Source organism: Oncorhynchus keta, chromosome 21 (genome assembly GCF_023373465.1).
Source record: "Oncorhynchus keta strain PuntledgeMale-10-30-2019 chromosome 21, Oket_V2, whole genome shotgun sequence".
Lineage (NCBI taxonomy): Eukaryota > Metazoa > Chordata > Actinopteri > Salmoniformes > Salmonidae > Oncorhynchus > Oncorhynchus keta.
The window spans coordinates 42,824,279-42,844,370 of NC_068441.1; the positions used below are offsets into that span (position 1 = coordinate 42,824,279).

General features: G+C 46.3%; 1 protein-coding gene and 1 long non-coding RNA gene across 5 annotated transcripts in view; one reads left to right on the forward strand and one right to left on the reverse strand.

The window, feature by feature from the left end:
• Positions 1-207: 207 nt before the first annotated feature.
• LOC118400585 (uncharacterized) lies at positions 208-5,281 on the forward strand. 2 transcript variants are annotated; one of them, XR_008074591.1, is made up of 3 exons: positions 208-1,462; positions 3,979-4,079; positions 4,186-5,281. It is a non-coding gene; the product is annotated as an uncharacterized LOC118400585 (long non-coding RNA). The 2 variants fall into 2 exon arrangements; XR_004829046.2 differs by lacking the exon at positions 208-1,462 and adding an exon at positions 3,818-3,864.
• A 3,238-nt stretch (positions 5,282-8,519) lies between these two features.
• The window catches only part of LOC118400583 (histone-lysine N-methyltransferase SETD5-like), a 34,609-nt gene continuing 23,036 nt past the window's right edge, over positions 8,520-20,092 (reverse strand). For all 3 annotated transcript variants that reach the window (XM_035797579.2, XM_052473961.1, XM_052473960.1), the window contains exons 8-22: positions 17,793-18,217; positions 17,506-17,623; positions 17,015-17,124; positions 16,560-16,869; positions 16,317-16,391; positions 16,048-16,197; positions 15,590-15,940; positions 15,121-15,378; positions 14,773-14,896; positions 12,947-13,224; positions 12,681-12,737; positions 12,035-12,523; positions 9,199-9,493; positions 8,874-9,001; positions 8,520-8,608 (exon numbers count right to left, since the gene is read on the reverse strand). In XM_035797579.2, coding sequence (XP_035653472.2) covers positions 8,982-9,001; positions 9,199-9,493; positions 12,035-12,523; positions 12,681-12,737; positions 12,947-13,224; positions 14,773-14,896; positions 15,121-15,378; positions 15,590-15,940; positions 16,048-16,197; positions 16,317-16,391; positions 16,560-16,869; positions 17,015-17,124; positions 17,506-17,623; positions 17,793-18,217 — 3,060 coding nt within the window. In that variant the 3' untranslated portion in view covers positions 8,520-8,608; positions 8,874-8,981. The remainder of the gene's footprint in view (positions 8,609-8,873; positions 9,002-9,198; positions 9,494-12,034; positions 12,524-12,680; positions 12,738-12,946; positions 13,225-14,772; positions 14,897-15,120; positions 15,379-15,589; positions 15,941-16,047; positions 16,198-16,316; positions 16,392-16,559; positions 16,870-17,014; positions 17,125-17,505; positions 17,624-17,792; positions 18,218-20,092) is intronic.

Below are 20,092 nucleotides of genomic sequence, written 5' to 3' on the forward strand. Positions count from 1 at the left end.
TAGTGGGAAGTAGGGATGCAGCACCCCCTGATTAAAACATAAATGTGTGCACTAGGCCTTTATTACTCCTGTTTGAGCGGAGAAAAATACTCCTCAGCACCCCACAACATCTTTGGAGGTGTGGGGTGCTCCCTGGCACAGACAGGAGTGGAATGGCACAGACAGGAGTGGAATGGCACAGCCAGGAGTGGAATGGAAGAGACAGGAGTGGAATGGAACAGACAGGAGTGGAATGGAACAGACAGGAGTGGAATGGAACAGACAGGAGTGGAATGGAACAGACAGGAGTGGAATGGAACAGACAGGAGTGGAATGGAACAGACAGGAGTGGAATGGAAGAGACAGGAGTGGAATGGAACAGACAGGAGTGGAATGGAAGAGACAGGAGTGGAATGGAACAGACAGGAGTGGAATGGCACAGACAGGAGTGGAATGGAACAGACAGGAGTGGAATGGCACAGACAGGAGTGGAATGGAACAGACAGGAGTGGAATGGAACAGACAGGAGTGGAATGGAACAGACAGGAGTGGAATGGAACAGACAGGAGTGGAATGGAACAGACAGGAGTGGAATGGAACAGACAGGAGTGGAATGAACAGACAGGAGTGGAATGAACAGACAGGAGTGGAATGGAACAGACAGGAGTGGAAAAGGAGGGAGGAAAGAAACAAGCACAGAAATGTCTGTTTAGTCCCACCCTCCCCCCGTTCTCGCTCTCTCCCTCTCTCTTTTTTCGCTGTGCAGTACCTTGGCTGTCAGAGCAGGTGTTGGACAGGGTATAAAGGCCATCTGGAGTGAGGGATTGCTGAGCAGTGAGAATTAAGACCTCCACACTCTGACAGGGCTCAGACAAACCATCTGGTCCCCCCTCGCTTAAAGAACCTGTTCCCAGCTTCTTCACACACCGACCTCCAGCGCTCACGCTCTCTCACTAAAACACACATGTTCACTCACTCCCCTCGATTAGCATCTGCTGTCGGGAGGTTAGTGGATTGTAAAGACCTGCTTCTTCCTCAGAGAGATTTCTTTGTTTCTTTATTCTTGTGACTTTTTGGAGTGGAGTCGGGCCGGCATGGCGTGGAGGAGATGTGCATTTGGACCCAGCATGTCAGTCTGTCTCTGGGCTTTGTGTCTGTCCCTCAGTCTCATCTGGACTTGTCAAGTGACCCAGGCAGCCATCTACAGACTCGCAGATGAAGTACAACGTTGATTAAATACTCTCTTAGAAAATAGGGTTAATGGAGGGTTCTTCAGGTGTCGCTGCGGGAGAACCTTTTTTGGTTCCAACTAGAAACATTTTACCCAACAAACAACCCTTTAAGAATCCTTTCATAAAAAGATTCTACCTGGATCAAAATAAAAGGGTTCTGAACCTGTTATGGTTCTAGGTAGCACATTGGTTTACTACCAGAGAAGGGTAACATGTTTCTGGTAACTTGCCATTCATCCTTTGGTGCACAGGTAAGAGTTGTCTATTTTTAAGAATCTGAGCAATTGTAATATGCAGTCCGAGATATTAAGCACAAGAAATGTGGAACCTATTGTACGAATTAGATTCGTAACATATAAAAATGTGCAGAGGACGTAACATAAACTAAATGGATGACGATGTACACAATTTAATGACGTAGTAGACGAAAAATAGGGACCCGTTTTGGCTCATGAGCACCACTTTCAAAACTACTGGCTGAAATTATACAAACGTTCTGAAGAGTCACTTTAACACAGTTAAATGTTTAGTAATTTCTCCCCTGAAGACAATAAATTCCTTATTTCAAGAGGCTTCTATATGGTCCGTTCTACCTTGGTGTGAAAGAAATAAAGTAGAAAACCCTATAAATCTAATCTGGTTTGGGTCAAATAGAAACATTATAACCCTATAAATAATCTAATCTGGCTGGGGTCAAATAGAAACATTTCACACATATTTCTTCCATCAATTGAAGTGACTTGACAAAACAAACTACTCAACATAACCCCACAAATCACCAGAAAACCTCAACAAATCAGTCTAGATAAAGATTGTACCATAAATTAAATGTGATAATGCATTTTCATAGACAGTACCAGTCAAACGTTCTTTCATTCAAGGGTTTTTCTTTATTTTTGCAATTTTCTACATTGTAGAATAATAGTGAAGACATCGACACTATGAAATAACACATATGCAATCATGTAATAAGCAAAAAAGTGTTCAACAAATCTAAATATATTTTATATTTATATTTGAGATTCTTCAAAGTTGCCAGCTTTGCACACTCTTGGCATTCTCTCAACCAGCTTCACTTGGATTTTAATTTTATTTATTTAAATTGTAATTTTTTACCTTTATTTAACCAGGCAAGTCAGTTAAGAACAAATTCTTATTTTCAATGACGGCCTAGGAACAGTGGGTTAACTGCCTGTTCAGGGGCAGAACGACAGATTTGTACCTTGTCAGCTCGGGGGTTTGAACTTGCAACCTTCCGGTTACTAGTACAACGCTCTAACCACTAGGCTACCCTGCCGCCCCCAAATGCTTTTCCAACAGTCTTGAAGGTATTCCCACATATTCTGAGCACTTGGCTGCTTTTCCTTCACTCTGTGGTCCAACTCCTCCCAAACCATCTCAATTGGGTTGAGGTCGGGTGATTATGGAGGCCAGGTCATCTGATGCAGCTCTCCATCACTCTCCTTCCTAGTCAAATAGCCCTTATACAGCCTGAAGTTGTGTTTTGGATCATTGTCCTGTTGAAAAACAGATGATAGTCCCACTAAGTGCAAACCAGATGGGATGGCATATCGCTGCAGAATGCTTCATGGTTGGAACCACACATGTGGAGATAATTCGTTCACCTACTCTGTCTCACAAAGACACATAGGTTGGAACCAAAAATCGCAAATTTGGACTCATCAGACCAAAGGACAATGTCCACCGTTCTAATGTCAATTGCTTGTGTTTCTTGGCCCAAGCAAGTCTCTTCTTATTATTGGTGTCCTTTAGTAGTGGTTTCTTTGCAGTAATTCGACCATGAAGACCTGATTCACACAGTCTCCTCTGAACAGTTGATGTTGAGATGTGTCTGTTACTTTAACTCTGTGAAGCATTTATTTGGACTGCAACTTCTGAGGCTGGTAACTCTAATGAACTTATCCTCTGCAGCAGAGGTAACTCTGGGTCTTCCTTTCCTGTGGCGGTCCTCATGAGAGCCAGTTTCATCATAGCGCTTGATGGTTTTTGCTACTGCACTTGAAGAAACTTTCAAAGTTCTTGAAATGTTCTGGATTGACTGATCTTACTGTCTTAAAGTAATGACAGACTCTAATTTCTCTTTGCTTATTTGAGCTGTTCTTGCCATAATATGGACTTGGTCTTTTACCAAATAGGGCTATCTTCTGTATGCCACCCCTACATTGTCACAACACAACCAATTGTCTCAAATGCATTCAATTCCACAAATTCACTTTGAACAAAGCACACCTGTTAATTGAAATACATTCCAGCTGACTACTTCATGAAGCAGGTTGTGAGAATGCCAAGAGTGTGCAAAGAGGCAAAGGGTGGCTACTTTGAAGAATCTCAAATATAAAATATATTTTGACACGTTCTTTTTTGGTTACTACATGATTCCATGTGTTATTTCATAGTTTTCACTGTTATTCTAAAATGTAGAAAATAGTCGAAAGAAAGAAAATTCATTGAATGAGTGGGTGTGTCAACTTTTGACTGGTACTGTACATTGAATGAATCTATTTCTCAAGTTTGGGTCACCTCTTCTTTGGTGTGGAAGGCTTTACCGTTCAGCAGTTTAATATAACATCTCCCTCTACTGGCCAGCTGAAGTAATGCTGGCCAGTATGGTTTGGGATCACGCAAATCTCTCGTGAGTGTATTTGCAAATCCTTGCATTTGTGCATGCCATAGCCAGATTACAGTTGAAAGTGCAATGTAACAACCTGCACCGTTATCAATTGTTCTCTGTATTCATTGACTGAAGGTCCATGTATCTACAAAGAGGTTTCGTTTGAGCCTGGACAGACCTTCTACAGGGGTTGTAAACAAGTGAAAATGCCACGAAAATGGCTACTTCTGTCTCTCGTGAGTAAACGGAACAAATTAGTGACATTATGCAAGTCAAACATATAAACCAAACATGAATTCCGTTTTTGCCAATATCACGCATTTTTTTCGTTCATATCCCCAGACCGATGAAACCTACCACATGGCCCAACAAGTGCCAGCGGGTTCCAACGGAGTGTGGCTACCGCGTGGTTTATAAGGAGGTCCCGGAGGTGGAGTGTCAAGCCTACAGCTGGATCTGGTGAAGGCAGACAGACACCTATGCCCCCCTATAGTCAACACACACGATCGCAAGACTCTGGCTGTGGACAACCTCTTCAAGTAGTTATCATGCAGAGAACTGACCACATTTACAATGGAAATTTACAATGGAAAGCTGTGGTTCCCCTGCAGCATTGCAGAGGCAGTTGCAGTGCTTCATGTATAAATTCGATTTGTCGAACGTATGGGTAACGACCCTGGGTTTATAACCGCGGTAAATCGACTCTGCCGCTGGATGCTTTTGCGGCAGTTGATAGCGCGCCGGACCTCGGGTCCCTGCTGTTTCATTACAGTATGCATCAAATCGTATGCGTAGACGGCGTGACATAAATGGTAGCAGAATGTGAATGTTGAACTTTTGTTGCACACATATCCAGATGATGCGTATCATTTTACAAATAAAAGTTTGATTTGACCTCGTGACAAGACAAACGGCGTGCTTCTAGATGTCGACGCTATTACCCGGCACTGCCCGAGTGTGGCCCTCAAATCTCAACCAGATACCCTTCATTGCCATGCAGCGTTACAAAGGTCTATATCGGTTCCTTCGTAGGTGTTCAGTCTTCTGTATGTCGCAGACCGCTATGTTTTCAATGTTAGGAAGCGAGAGCGCCATCGGTCAACTTCACAAACCGAGGCTGGATTTACACTCTACTATGCACGCTCCATACAGGCTCCGCAAACTCTTTGCGACTTCACCCGCACTGAGATTTGAGCTGTGCATGGCAGAGCGTGTAACTTCACACAATTGTCAGTGATGAATTGCTCAGCAGAAAGCTTGACTGTGGCGTTTACTCAGCCTTACAGGGCAACTCCCTAGCCTCACCCGTCGACTAGTTTTTCAGGATAAGGATATATTTCACCGTTCACGTCACTGTGTATACAGTATATGTATATAATACATTATTTCAAATAAAACATGGCAGTGTTACATACTGTGTAAATAAATGTCAACTATTTCTTCAACAGGTTTTTGGGAACGGATAGTGCATGAAATATCAACATGGCCATTTTTCTAAATACATCATCATCAGTATTTTATTATGAAAATGCATTACATCTCTTCTGCTTTTTTCTCTTTTGGATGGGGGAGTCCACATAGTCACCACTATGTTGTGTAAAAAATAAAACGAGTTAAACGTCACCCCCCCAAAAAATGCAGTGTCCAGTTTCTCTGGGAGTCGAAAGTGAAGAGTAAAAACAAAGACTTTGTCAGCAGACCCAATCATCCCAATCCGACCATCTGTCAGTCCAGGAAAATAAATATCATGCGGCAAATGTAGTGTACTAGATTTCTCTTTACAGTTTAACACAAGTACACATGATCATACATTGTCATATTTGTTTCATTTTAGGGGTTATTTCTTTATTTAAGGTGCTGGTAATTTTGGGTGACATTTTTCAGGAAGTCTTCTGTCAAACATTCATTCAAACAGTGAGTACCTTACGTCTGTGGATGAGGCAATAAGAAGAAAGGTCAAGTGTCCGGTCAAGCTGGCCAGTCCCTCTTTCCGAAGCCCCAGTGTGGTTCCTGGGGCCCCAAAGACATTTACTCCCAACCAAATTAGAATGTCCAGTATTGAATGATTTCCATCTTCCTGGCACTAAGGTACTACAACTCCCAGCGTGCATCAGCAATGTCATTTAACGTTGATTGAAAGTCCCAATGCTGTGGTCATGGCACATGACTCATTCTGTGGAAAGTGAGACTTCTTGAAGCAGCAACAAATGAGAACACAGCAGCTTTTTTTAAACCGTTCAAACCATCCTCCTGTTTTCTTAGGTGGCATATGGAACGCAAGGAATGGTCAGAAGGAGAGAAATATATTCTCAATACATTTTGATAAAACTAATCCGACAGGATTCAAAAGAGACGACAAACCCAACAACGGAGTAAAAATAATAATATATATATTCTTCTTACTTCTCACTGTCACTGCATTCCAGCACAAAAAGGTGTTAACGATTACTAGGATGCATTTCTGGCAAAAGTTTGATTCCAAATTACAGATGGCGAATTGAATCAACCGATTTGTGGGAAACATAACTGGATTTAACTGTAAATAACTTAAAACGAAAACAACTGCAGCACCATGAATTACAAGATCTGTTTGACTCAAGTACAATATAGCAAATCTACTGTGAAGTAGTAATATAGCAAATCAAAACAGTCAAGTGGGGAAGGAAAACAGAGCAGAAGAAAATCAAAGAACAGTGAAAAACAGATCAAGAGTTTTCAGAAAAACATTTTACACAAAAAGTTGGAAATCATATGGAATGATTTTTAGGGAGCTCATAGCTGCCACCCTCTCTGCATCTTTATAACGGATGATACACACATACGCTCTTGCTGGTATCGTTTACCCTTTCCAAACTAAACACATGTATACTGCAGGACTGACCCTGCTGCTGGCCAAATAACAAAAAGTTACCTCAACAAAATCTCAGCATTATCAAACCAGGTACCAAAACAACAGGTACATTTCTTCAAAAACATAAACACTTTGTACAGATACTCATGGTTGAGTTTCACCATCTACTTAGCCTGTTTTACACAGTCTGTTCATGTCAGGGTCATTTCAAATTACAAATGATTTCTCTTTTTTGTTGAACATGTATTTTCTTCCTCTTTTTCCATTGATTCCTTGAGGATGTTGAAGTTCCTCGATTAGCTTGATGCAGAACACAGTAAATTGTTTTCCGCAGAACACAGTAAATTGTTTTCCGCAGAACACAGTAAATTGTTTTCCGCAGAACACAGTAAATTGTTTTCCGCAGAACACAGTAAATTGTTTTCCGCAGAACACAGTAAATTGTTTTCCGCAGAACACAGTAAATTGTTTTCCGCAGAACACAGTAAATTGTTTTCCGCAGAACACAGTAAATTGTTTTCCGCAGAACACAGTAAATTGTTTTCCGCAGAACACAGTAAATTGTTTTCCGCAGAACACAGTAAATTGTTTTCCGCAGAACACAGTAAATTGTTTTCCGCAGAACACAGTAAATTGTTTTCCGCAGAACACAGTAAATTGTTTTCCGCAGAACACAGTAAATTGTTTTCCGCAGAACACAGTAAATTGTTTTCCGCAGAACACAGTAAATCGTTTTCCGCAAAAAGAAAGACAGAAAATAAGGAGAAATACAAGAAGCAGAGTCATGGTTCCTCGGAGGTCTGTACATATCCCCAAACCTAGTTTCTCCAGAAGGTTTAGGAGAGGAGGTACACCATTTCACTCATTCAAAAACACACACACAACATCCTAAACGCTTCCTGACTGTGTCCTTACTCCTGGCCCCTGTATGGGGGGGTGCTGGAACGGACTGAGTGGTGCCCCGCGTTGCGGGTAGTGTTGGCCGGCGGTGGCCGCCAGAAGCCTGGAGCCGGCCTGCAGCACCGTCTGCCCGGGGCTGCCTGGTTTCAGGCTCCGGGACGCCAGCTGCTGGCTCAGTCTGGAGGTGTGGTTCCCCGCCACATTGGCGCCCAAGTCTGTTTTAGGGTTGCCGTGAGCCCTGGTGCCAGGGGTAGGAGACCCTGACAACCCGCTGTTCAAGAGGCTGGCTTTTAGCTGGCTCCCGGCGCTGTACGTGTGGGACCCGTCCATACTGCTGCTGCCGCTCGACTGGTGCAGAGCGCCTCCTGGTGGTCTGGAAGCCCCACATAGGGCTGAGTCTGCAGAGGAGGTTGTCTGGTTGGGGAAGGAGGGCGAGGAGTTGAGTGGCTGTTGTGGATGATGCTGCGAGTGGTCTTGAGACAGGCGAGGGTAGAAGCCCTGAACTGAGGGAAAGGGGGCCGAGGGGCTGTAGGAGCCATGGAATGGAGAGGACGCGCTCTGCTGAAGGAAGGCCGGACTGTCCACTGTCTGCTGGTGGCTCTCCGATAAGGGGGGCTGCACCTTAGAATGACAACACACACAAATTACTTATAATGAACCAGACACCCGGTACACACCTCAAACAAATGAACCCCCCCCACAAAAAACAGGGGTAATCAAAACAGTTACAAAACGTATTTTCTTTTTATTCTAGCGTTTCTATTGGACAGATTCAGGTAGGTCTCTCTCGGTTTGCTGAGCCTGTCCAACAGAAACGCTAGTTTTCGTTGCAAAACATTTCATTTGAAGCTGTTTTAAGAAATGATTACGCCACTGGCCAGACAAAACAAAACACTAAATTCTCACAAATGATGTAGTACAATACCTGGTAAGTGTAGACAGACGGGCTGTATGTCTGTGGGCTCTTCATGGGAGAGACCAGGGGAACTGTCTGGATCTCATACCGGTCTGCATCTGGGATAACACACAACAGGACACAAGTTTAACAGGAGAACAGATGGTACATGCATGCACATTCCCTGAAACCTCTGAACCTTAATTCAGCAACCGTCTTGTGTTTCAAACTAGGCTAGATATCTACATTTCAGACAAGACAAACCTGGCCTTCAGCCTATATTTCAGACAATAACGTGGACAGGAGGACATCTGGTCTGAATTTTCTACTACACCACATTCATGTGAAAACGAGAAAAACTGGTAGTGAAAACGAGTACAGTACCAGGGTCCTTGTCAGCAGCCGAGCCATCCGTCCTCTTCAGCACGCGGTCCATCTTGAGGGAGCCCCTCAGTACCCGCTCTAAGACTCCCTGGCCCTCCCTCAGCCGCTCTACTGTTGTGGGCACCATCCTGGATCAAAGCACAACACCAACACTGTCATGTACAGTACGTTCAATCAGGGGTTTATGTTTAGATGAGCTGGCTATGTCTGGAGACACCACACAACATAAAAAAGGTGTGACAGCAAAGGTGGATATGTCTGAAAACAGTGACAGGAAACAAAGTACTGTGAGAGAATGTGGTGTGGCAGCGATATCTAGTCTTACCAGTGGCTGATGCTCTCCTGATCTCTGGGCTGCTGTTGCTGTGGTGGTCCCGGGCGTGGGAGGTGGTGGTGTGGTGGTGGTTATCTGGGGGGCTCACCTCCTCCATCTGGGGGGGGGAGGAGAAGGAGCTGTGGGGGGAGGACGAGGGCTGCAAGTGGAGGGAATGGGGGCCTCTGGGGGACTCGGCGCTGGCACAGACGGAGCCGAGGCATGTGGGGGTGCCCAGGGAGCTGCCCCCGTGCTCGGGGTCCCTGCTGCTCCCCTGCTTCCTCTTACGGTACTCCAGCAGAGACACCTGAGGAGTCGAGGAAAAAGAACCACTCCTAGTCAGCCATATGTACAGGCTTAGTGCCATGAGGTTACACACGCCATGGTGTCACACAATACCACTGGTTGCATTGCGACACCCGTTATCACCAGAGCGGTATGGACAGACAACGTCATGCATCATATCAACTATTAAGACGACTCTACCTTGAATGTACATTCGCTTACATGTTACCAACTGATTTCCAAAAGACCAAACATCCTAAATGTTCCCAAATCCTAAAGGGCTCTCCACAGTGATGTCGCAGTCTACTCAAATAGAGCTACCGAGCTCCGTATGAGTGTCGTTCCAAAAATTCAAGAGCACAAAAGTATGTAGAACTACATAATGTAGAGAGCAACGCAAACTAATCTCTGTCGGATCCATTGCGAAGACTGTGTAGATCCTTTTAACCGGAAAGAGCAACCAGCACTGGTCAACAATTTAATACTTCTACCATCCTGGAAGTTCTATTTTGTTCTATGATTGGTCAACCTCATCCTCTGTAGGAGTGGTTATCTGAAGTTGATAGGTGTAAAAAATAAAAAATAAACAATACCTTGGGAGGGATGACCATTGGAACGAGTCATATGGCAAAAGACAAAGAAACAATCCAGTATAGCTTCAGCACTCTGTCCTTACAGTGTTGGGACCAACCACCTGCTGAATGGTAACCAAAATACATTTTTGTACCAGATTATTGGTATCAGTGCCATTACCAGAATCGGGAAGTAATCATGTTCACGCACCGACCTTCTGTTTGCGTTTGAAGCCTTTCTGTGCTTTACGGATAGTTAGTAACGGTCAAAATCTATCATCAGCACAGGCAACTGGTCGTTGTCATCATCAAACGAAACATCACACAAAGCAACTACTGTGAGGTCAGACACGAAAACAAGCAACACAATGTAAACAGAACCACAGAGCACCCACTACAGTACACATACCCACACCCACTACAGTACACCTACCCACACTCAGAGACAATGAGAGAGAGAACAGTCCGGTACATTCAATCACACTCAGAGACAATGAGAGAGAGAACAGTCTGGCGGAATGTTGTCATGGCAAAGGCAGGAGACTTAAGGAGGGTCCAGGGGGATGGGGGGTGAGAGATATGGAGCAGGCTGGCTGACTAGACGGTCCGATATCAGGGCTATCGGGGTGCGGTGAGCTGAACCAAAAGAGGGTGGAGAGAAGGGTAGGGGGAGGCACTCAGGGGGCCCCACCTAGACCCATAGGGTTGCCATCAGGGCCTTAGGACTTGAAGAATGGCCACGCACTAGGATCTTGGGATCTGAGGACTACTGTATTTGTTAGGGCCTTTTGATTCCAATTGGGCCCTTAGAACAATTTCAGGCTCCAAAGGCTTATTTTATGGGCCTTCTGATTGTCCTTGGACCCTTGGGGGTGCCTCTTGAAGGGCAGCTAGTATGGCTCTTAGATGGGAATTGGCCATACTGCTGGTATGATCTGACTTGGGTGTGGGTCAAGGCTGGTGAAAGAGGATGCAGGCACAGGAGGACAGAACTATGGATGAGGTGGACCATAGACAAATGGCCAGTGAAGCCAGCAAGGCCCGGCCCAAACTCGCCAGGCTGAAGATGATATCATGAACCATCAGCCTCGTTGTATGGCACTCCGAGCTGATGGGGTGACCATGTTTCAGATATAGAGATGTTTAGATAAACGGATGTTTAGATATAGAGATGTTTAGATAAATTGATGATACTCACGGTACGTTTTTGGAGAAGGGGGGGGTTTGGCGGACGGGGGTGGGGTTTGTATGCAAATGCAAAACAATATTTACATGCACACTTCTAAATGGTCGTATGGAAATATTCACCATATTTTGTACTGTCTTGTATTCACGTCTTACTGCTATAGCCTGGTAATCTGGCTGTCCTGTCAGCAGACTAACGGTTTGCAGGATGGCCCTCTGCCTTGGAAAAAACAGTGGAAGAAAGACTTGGCAAAGGTTTCAGGAGGAGCATAGGGGGAGTGACAGGGTGGACAACACAACCTGTTGGGCTAGCTGCAGTAGGAGACAGTACATAAAGAGAAATGTGGTCCCGTAGTATTCCTTTCTGAAGACAGGGGAAAGTCCATGCAGCCAACTGACAGACAATAGAAAAGATCAATGTAACAATGTATTTTTAAATTTTTTTAAAACGATGTAGCCTTTTTGGAAAATAATTACCCCAGGTCTATTATATCTTGATGTGGACACTGAGACCAATCTATTTGACACATCGTGAATAGAAAACACAAAGCAAGTAAAGACCACACAATGACTGAGTATCCTTTAAATTTTCATACCACAGTCTCAATACCACTCTCCACTCAAATTCAGACCGTATACCAATAAGCAAGTAGGCACTACTTCCACACTTTCACTACAGACATGACCTACCTATCATACCCCCATTTGGGAATGTAATTCGAACAGAAATATCTTCATTAACAGTTTCATTTCCGAGGGTGAAAAAAACTAAAGCAGGAAGAAGCTGAGCGAGATGGAGGACTTGCCTTCTTCTTCTGTGGTGGGTTGCTGGTGTGGTGGGGTGGTGTGCCGCCATCCGGGTAGCTGCCACCAAAGTGCGGCTCGCCGTAGGGCGACAGCGAGTCAGACCCCGCCTCCGCCAGGATCCCCTGGCCACTCACGGTGCTGTAGAAGGACTCGGCCGGGGAATAGCTGCCCTCTGATTGGCTGATGCGCCTGTCGGTGGGGGCAGCAGGGGCGAGGTTTCCCAGGTTGGCGTTGAGTGGGGAGCAGGTGTAGATGAGGTTGAACTCCGTCCTGAAGCTCTGCTCTCTGGCCTGCAGGGCCGACTCGGAGGGGGTACCCGGTGTCAAGGGGGTGAGCGGCCCCAGTGTGTCAGGAGGAGGCCCCGTTGCCAAGAGGAGAGTGAAGTCATCCGACATGGCAGGCACGGGGCTCTCCAGGCCCGAGGACAGGGAGAGGTCTGGAAACTGCAGGGCGCAGCACTGGGCGTCAAAGTCGGGCCGCAGGCACGGCTATAGGTGGAGCAGAGGAGAACAGTTACAAAATGAACACTGTGACACAAAACTGCCCTCACCGGCACGTGTTCCCTGTCCCGGGAGACTAAAGTGAAAGTCATCTAGCCCTGGCTTCAGTGCTCTGACAGCTGCTCTGGGTCTGTGGGGTACCTACCTCTGGAGAGATGGACTCCGGCCTGTGCACAGGAGAGGCCTCTGGAGATGATATGTTCTGGATGGGTAGGAAAGAGGGAGAGAGACACATTAAATACCACTACAAACAGATAGGTAGCACAGTGAAAACAACCATGTATATGCACTGTAGTTCAAAGCTGAATTTTCCTGTTCGGGTGGCCCATCGTTTTGTAGGTGTGTGTGTGTATTTCAGTATGTCATATTTGTGTCTGTGTGTTCTAGGGGCGTTCTCCGTGTCCCCAGTACCTCAAACTGCAGCGGCGTGTTGCAGCGGCTGGTGGGCAGCGAGGGCAGCGGTGAATAGCCGTTGGACAGCCGGTGTTCCTCGTCGCCGTAACGACCCAGCAGCGCGGGGGCAGCGTAGGAGGCGGGGCTGAGTAAGGGGTGGTCTGAGGGAAACGGGGGAGTGATGGGTGATAGGGGCCGCAGTAGCAGACTGTGTTCTTCTGAGCCGGGAAGTGGTGGAGCCGCCTCCGCCTCTGGGCCGTAAATGGACCGCCGCTTCTTGGGGGGTGCCGCCAGTTCTTTTTAGCGGCGAGCGGAAAGAAAGCAACAGCCTCAGATTATCTGCGGTGACAGGTGCCAGCGTATGCTGATTTTTATTTATTTATTTTATTTAACCAGGTAGGCAAGTTGAGAACAAGTTCTCATTTACAATTGCGACCTGGCCAAGATAAAGCAAAGCAGTTCGACACATACAACAACACACAGTTACACATGGAGTAAAACAAACATAATAAAGTAGAAAAATAAGTCCATATACAGCAAATGAGGTGAGATAAGGGAGGAAAAGGCAAAAAAGAGGCCGTGGTGGTGAAGTAAATACAATATAGCAAGTAAAACCACTGGAATGGTAGAGTTGCAGTGGAAGAATGTGCAAGGTAGAGATAGAAATAATGGGGTGCAAAGGAGCAAAATAAATAAATAAATACAGTAGGGGAGAGGTAGTTGTTTGGGCTAAATTATAGATGGGCTATGTACAGGTGCAGTAATCTGTGAGCTGCTCTGACAGCTGGTGCTTAAAGCTAGTGAGGGGGATAAGTGTTTCCAGTTTCAGAGATTTTTGTAGTTCGATCCAGTCATTGGCAGCAGAGAACTGGAATGAGAGTAGGCCAAAGGAAGAATTGGTTTTGGGGGTGACCAGAGAGATATACCTGCTGGAGCACGTGCTACAGGTGGGTGCAGCTATGGTGACCAGCGAGCTAAGGGGGGACTTTACCTAGCAGGGTCTTGTAGATGACATGGAGCCAGTGGGTTTGGCGACGAGTATGAAGCGAGGGCCAGCCACCGGGAGCATACAGGTCGCAGCGGTGGGTAGTATATGGGGCTTTGGTGACAATACGGATGGCACCGTGATAGACTGCATCCAATTTATTGAGTAGGTTATTGTAGGCTATTTTGTAAATGACATTGCCGAAGTCGAGGATCGGTAGGATGGTCAGTTTTACAAGGGTATGTGCCAAACATGAGTGAAGGATGCTTTGTTGCGAAATAGGAAGCTAATTCTAGATTTAACTTTGGATTGGAGATGGCTTGGCTTTCGAAGACCTTAGAAAGGCAGGGTAGGTTAGATATAGGACTGTTGCAGTTTGGGTCAAGAGTGTTCCCCCCTTTTGAAGAGGGGGATGACCACAGCTGCTTTCCAATCTTTGGGAATCTCAGACGACACGAAAGAGAGGTTGAACAGACGATGATTAAAAGGATCTTCATTTGGCGTTAAGTTAATTTAAAATTAAATGACGTGCATGGTTGACTAATTAGGGCAAATTAGGTAAAACAATTGGTTATTAATCTATGTTGAATCAACATTTATTTTGAGATCAATTTGAAATAACCTCCAACTGCAAGAACACTACACCAGACGTAGCTTCAAAACTATTAAAAATCCGTTCAAATATTGTATCTGTGCTTAATTGAGTTTGGATGTTGCAGTGGAACCAATAGAAAAGTTCCAAAAGTGCAAACCCAGCCTAAAACGAATTCTCAATGTATTTGAAATCAGATCTGTACTAGATTACAAACACTACTAGACTTGTTAGTAGACAGTGAACAGACTAAAAAGCGGTAGATACCTGCTTTAAAAGGGTTGGGAGTGGAGCTGCTGCTGTTACTTTGGTGAGAGGAGGTGGACTCGGTGCCGTCCTCCAGGCCTCCCGAGCACGGCCCACTCTCGCACTGGGCCTGTTGGATCCATCTCTGAACACAGATACAAATAGATATCAGCCTGAGACAATATACTGAAACGCTTTCACATTTATGAAGGGAAGTGAACAAGTGCACACTTTAGGGGAAAGGAGACCAACAGCCTCTCGAGCACCTGCTGCACATTACACTACATTTTCCCCATCTACCCTATTCTCCATTGAACCCATAACTGACTTTATGACAACTCCCACAACGCTGTCTCTCTCCACCGGTACCTTCTTGAAGGAGCCATAGGCTGCGTCCACGCTGACGGGACGGCGCCGTCGCTCGGGGTTGAAGGGCGAGCCAAAGCGCACGTAGTGCTTGGGCGCTGTGCAGATGAGTGGCGAGGCAGTCAGGCCCGGCAGCATGTTGAGGGTGGTGGCCAGCACCGTGGGGTCGGTGGTGATACGCAGCTGCCGCTCCACCGTGGGCACCTCCTGCTGGGCTGCCTTGTCCAGCACCTTGTCATTCAGCCACTCTGTCACCAGATACTGGAGGGTGGGGGGAGACTTTTTAGGGACAAATTGTCAAGTTTGTGTGTGGTACTTTTATTGTGTTGATATTAGCCTATAATTCTGTAATTCAGCAAGGAAAAAGAGGTTCTTAACCTCAAAAGAGTTCTCCTGGTTTAATAAAGAGTCAATTAATAATAATGATTAAATCCCCAAAAATGTGGTTGGAAGCCAGGCCCATCCCTCTCACCTTCTTGGTCTTGGGCAGGTTGCCCTTGTTCAGAGCACTCAGGCCGTCTCCGTCTAAGACCTGCCCGACTCCCAGTGCCCCGTCCACCAGGCCCAGCTCTGAACCAGGGGCCCCCAGGGGGCTCTCGTGCATCTCAGCCGCCATCCCCTGCTCCAGGGCTGCCTGCTGCTGGGCCAGGGCCTGCCGCTGGCGCCGGGCGCGCTGTGACGAGCTGGAGCGGTAGCGCGAGATACGGCTCTTAGGCCGGGGCTTGGAGGTGCGGGCTGGGGGAGGCTTGGGGGGAGCAAGGGGGGCTGGGAGGGGAGCGGCGGACGTCTGGGTCTTGTCTGCATCGGCTGCTGAGGATGGTTCCTGGAGACCGAGAGGGAGATTCTGTTTAAGGATAAATTAAATTGGAAAATTGGACACCAAGTTCAAAAAGAGAATGTGGCGCTAAGGGGGAGGGAAGTCCGACTCACAGTCGCGCAAGTTGCACGACGGGTGCTTATCCCCACCCCTGCTTGGTGGGGTGTGGGGTTACTCCCTGTGGGGTTCCCTCTGCTCCACTCCTCGCAATCCAGGCCCTCCTGTTTGGGCTCATCTATGCCCCCTGTGGTAGACGTCCTCTTCTACAGAGAGAGAGGGTGGATTACGAACTGAAGACTAATACTATGATTCCATATTATGACAGTGGGTTGGTCAGTGTGACAGGAAATGATGTCAAAGCAGTGATGTCGGCAGCATATACCTGTCCAGTGGAGATGAGGACTCCGTTCTGGTCCAGCTCGCCCTCCTCTCCTTCCTCCTGCTTGAGGAGGCCCTCCTGTAACACACATACACATTGTGAATGATAAATGTGGGACATTTTCACTGCACAGTGGATACACCCCCATGTGTCTTAGTAGGACAGCATCACATTCCATTACAAACTGCCACACCTCAACATTAACTGCCTGTATACACACACCTTTGCACTAAGATTCACACACACCTCAACATCGCTGTTGCCCAGGCTGCCGTTGCCCTGCAGCGTCTCCCGGACCTCACCACTCTCCTCAGGCGGCTGGTTACTGTCGTCCGACATCCCACCCAGTCCTGGGCCGCCGCCTGACCCTTCTATCTCTCTCCGCCGGGCCTTCCGCCGCCGCGTCTCTGCCCCTGTGTGCCCTGTGAGCTGGGAGGGTGGGGGCAGCGAACCCGTGCCGGGGCAGCCTAGGGTCTCGCGCGGGTTCAGGTTATGCTTCTGCACAGGGCAGTTCTGCTGGTTGTTCTTGTGGCAGGCACAGTCCACCTTATAGTTACTGCAATAATGATAAAAACATAGGATTTTGATCACACTTTGCTGGACACTTTGGAGTCAAGAGACAGACGAGAGAAACAGTCTGTTGTGTGATTTGTGACAACTGCTGGTGTAAAAAGGCGTTTATAGATATAATTGACACTGACCAGCTATTGAAGTCATAGTCAAAGCCGATGGTGACCTCTGCGTCTCTGGGGATCTGCGTGACAGCGTAGACACAGAGGTGGATCATGCCCTCGGCGATCATATGCCGAACCTGGAGAGGAGACAGAGGAGTGTCTTCTATCTAGGAGATATAATCATAACTGTATCCATTTCCCTCTAGAAGGGTGCGTCTCAATAGTCCTGAGTGGCCTTGCTCTCCTCATCTCCTTCATCTACACTGATGTTAGAGATCTGGATAGGTGAGGCCTACATCTGCATTGCTTACTGTTTTAGGCTGGGATTCTATATAGCACTTTGTAACTTGGCTGATGTAAAAGTGCTTCATAAATACATTTGATTGATTGACTGACCTAAATTCACCTGAGATGAGTGAATTGAACTAACGATTGGAGATGAGGAAAGGAAGAGACGATTGAGATGAACCCAATGCATTTCTTGAAGAAAACAAACAAACAAAACCAAGATGGCTGACCTCTGCGTTGGGCGTGCAGGACCTCCGGATGAAGCGTGCATCATTCCCAAATGTCCGTGCGTCCACGCACATCTCCACCTCGTTGAATTTGGAGTAGAACAGCACAAAGGGGTAGGGCCTAAAAAAAAAAAAGTCAAAACAATATCAAAATGTGCATTTTTGCATAATATTTTACAGTGTTGATGTTTATCCTGAATACAGCATACATTTCCTCCATAAAACATTTTTAAAGCACTGGTGCAGTTTACAGCGTATTAATATTTTGCTTTATTTCAGAAAATGCATACTTTTTCAAGAAGTGTCCGTTGACCTCAAACTGCTGTTTCAGCATGACCTTGCCCCGGTACTCGATGATCAGGGTGTCTGGCTCTAGATCCCTTGCCGCCCGCAGAACCTTCCTGTGGTTCTGCACACGCGTCACCCGCCCCAGCTGTAACTGCATCTGAGAGCCCAGCACCGTATTGTTGCACGCCAGCTCTGTACGGTTAATTGTGTCCATGGCGTCCGCCGAGGCGTTGACCTGGGCCGGTGAGGTAGTCTCACTCGCCACGCCCTCGGCGGTAACGGCACGGTGCAGCTGGAGCAGCATCTGGACATCGGCGCTGTACTGGTTGGCTGTAGCCTCCTCGTACTGGTCCGTCCACTGGCGGATGCGGCTCTCCCAGCCCTCCGCTGTAGTCTCGTCCACCGCGCTTGCCTCCGTCGTGGAGTTCTGGGGGAGGGTAGGAGGAGAGTGTTTACTTCAGAGCAGTGTCGTTAAAAATAAATATACTTTAAAAAAAAATTCACCTTCATTCTAAGACCTTTTTCAAAAATGACCATTTCAGGTCTACAACGTGTTTGTTTCTACTTGCTTTGGAGCCATACCATGTAAAAATGTTTAGAGACCCATGTGTTATCATGGGTGGGTGTCTGGGTAATGCACTGTGTTCTAGATCACCTGCACCGTGCCATAATAAGGTGATTGCTAAATGATAAATGGAACATAGGTCACTCAATAGATTCCTGGTGCAACACAAAGTGGCACTGATGACAAGATTTAATCTCCCCCCCACATACAGTGCCTTCATCCCCCTTGGCGTTTCTCCTATTTTGTTGCATTACAACCTGTAATTTAAATGGGTTTTTATTTGGAATTCATGGAATTGGGACACACAAAAGTCCAAATTGGTGAAGTGAAGTGAAAATAACTTTAAAAAAAAAAATACTATGGAAAAGTAGTGCGTGCATATGTATTCACCCCCTTCGCTATAAAGCCCCTAAATAAGATCTGGTGCAACCAATTACCTTCAGAAGTCACAGAATTAGTCCACCTGTGTTCAATCGAAGTGTCACATGATCTCAGAATATAAACTAAGCAAAACAAGGAATGTCCCTTTTTCAGGACCCTGTCTTTGAAAGATAATTCGTAAAAATCCAAATAACTTCACAGATCTTCATTGTAAAGGGTTTAAACACTGTTTCTCATGCTTAGTCAATGAACCATAAACAATTAATGAACATGCACCTGTGGAACAGTCGTTAATTGACTTCCGTCTGTAAGCTGTTAGTGTCTTAAGGTCGCAGGTATGAAAACTTAGGACACCAACCTGCTGACCAGACCGGACACGTCGCGTGCGTCGCAAAATAAATGTAGAAATCTATGTTATTCAATTATTGCACCCACACTGCTCGCGCCACCAACGAGCGTCTGCGTTGCCAAGGGCTAAAATAGAAGTCCTTTCTATTTCTGACGAAGATCGCGCTGAAAGTCCTGCCTCTCCCATCTCCTCATTGGTTTATAGAAGCAGGTACCCACGTGCCATCTTCATTGGTTATACCCACGTGGATGATTGAAAGTCAAACTGTTTTGCCGGTAGTCGTGGTAATACTATGAAAGTTTAGATGCCGATCACAGTAGAAGTTCAAAGATGAAAATGCCTGGAAGGAGGAGAGATGACTAGAAACGATTCGGTTGGCCGTTTTATGTGTGGATTAATTGTCGGAGTTGAGGATCTTGTGCATTTCAGGTAAAATAACAACCTACATGTTTATATCCCTGGACAAATTAGCTAGCAACAGCAAGCTAGCTAAATAGGACAAATTAGCTAGCAAGTGCAAGCTAACTAGCTAAATTGCCTTGCATGTTTAATGCTTTTCGACCTGTCCCCAAATTAATGTCATTGGTTCAGAGTTTGTTTTGATATTTTAACCTGCGTGTCGTGATCACGTTTGATGTGGGGGGACAAAATAAATGTATGCGCGATGGTGCGCGATGGTGCACGATAGCGCTCTCGCGCAGCCAGTTTGGGTTCCGTGTAAAGAGTCCTTTCTACTGACTCTGGAAAAACACCAAAAGAAAGATGCCCAGGGTCCCTGCTCATCTGCGTGAATGTGCCCAAGGCATTCTGCAAGGAGGCATGAGGACTGCAGATGTGGCCAGGGCAATAAATTGCAATGTTCCTTACATCGATGTGGATAGGGGGGTGTTCCCTCTGCTGTTTCCTGAAGTCCACAATCATCTCCTTAGTTTTTGTTGACGTTGAGCGTGAGGTTATTTTCCTGACACCACACTCCGAGGGCCCTCACCTCCTCCCTGTAGGCCGTC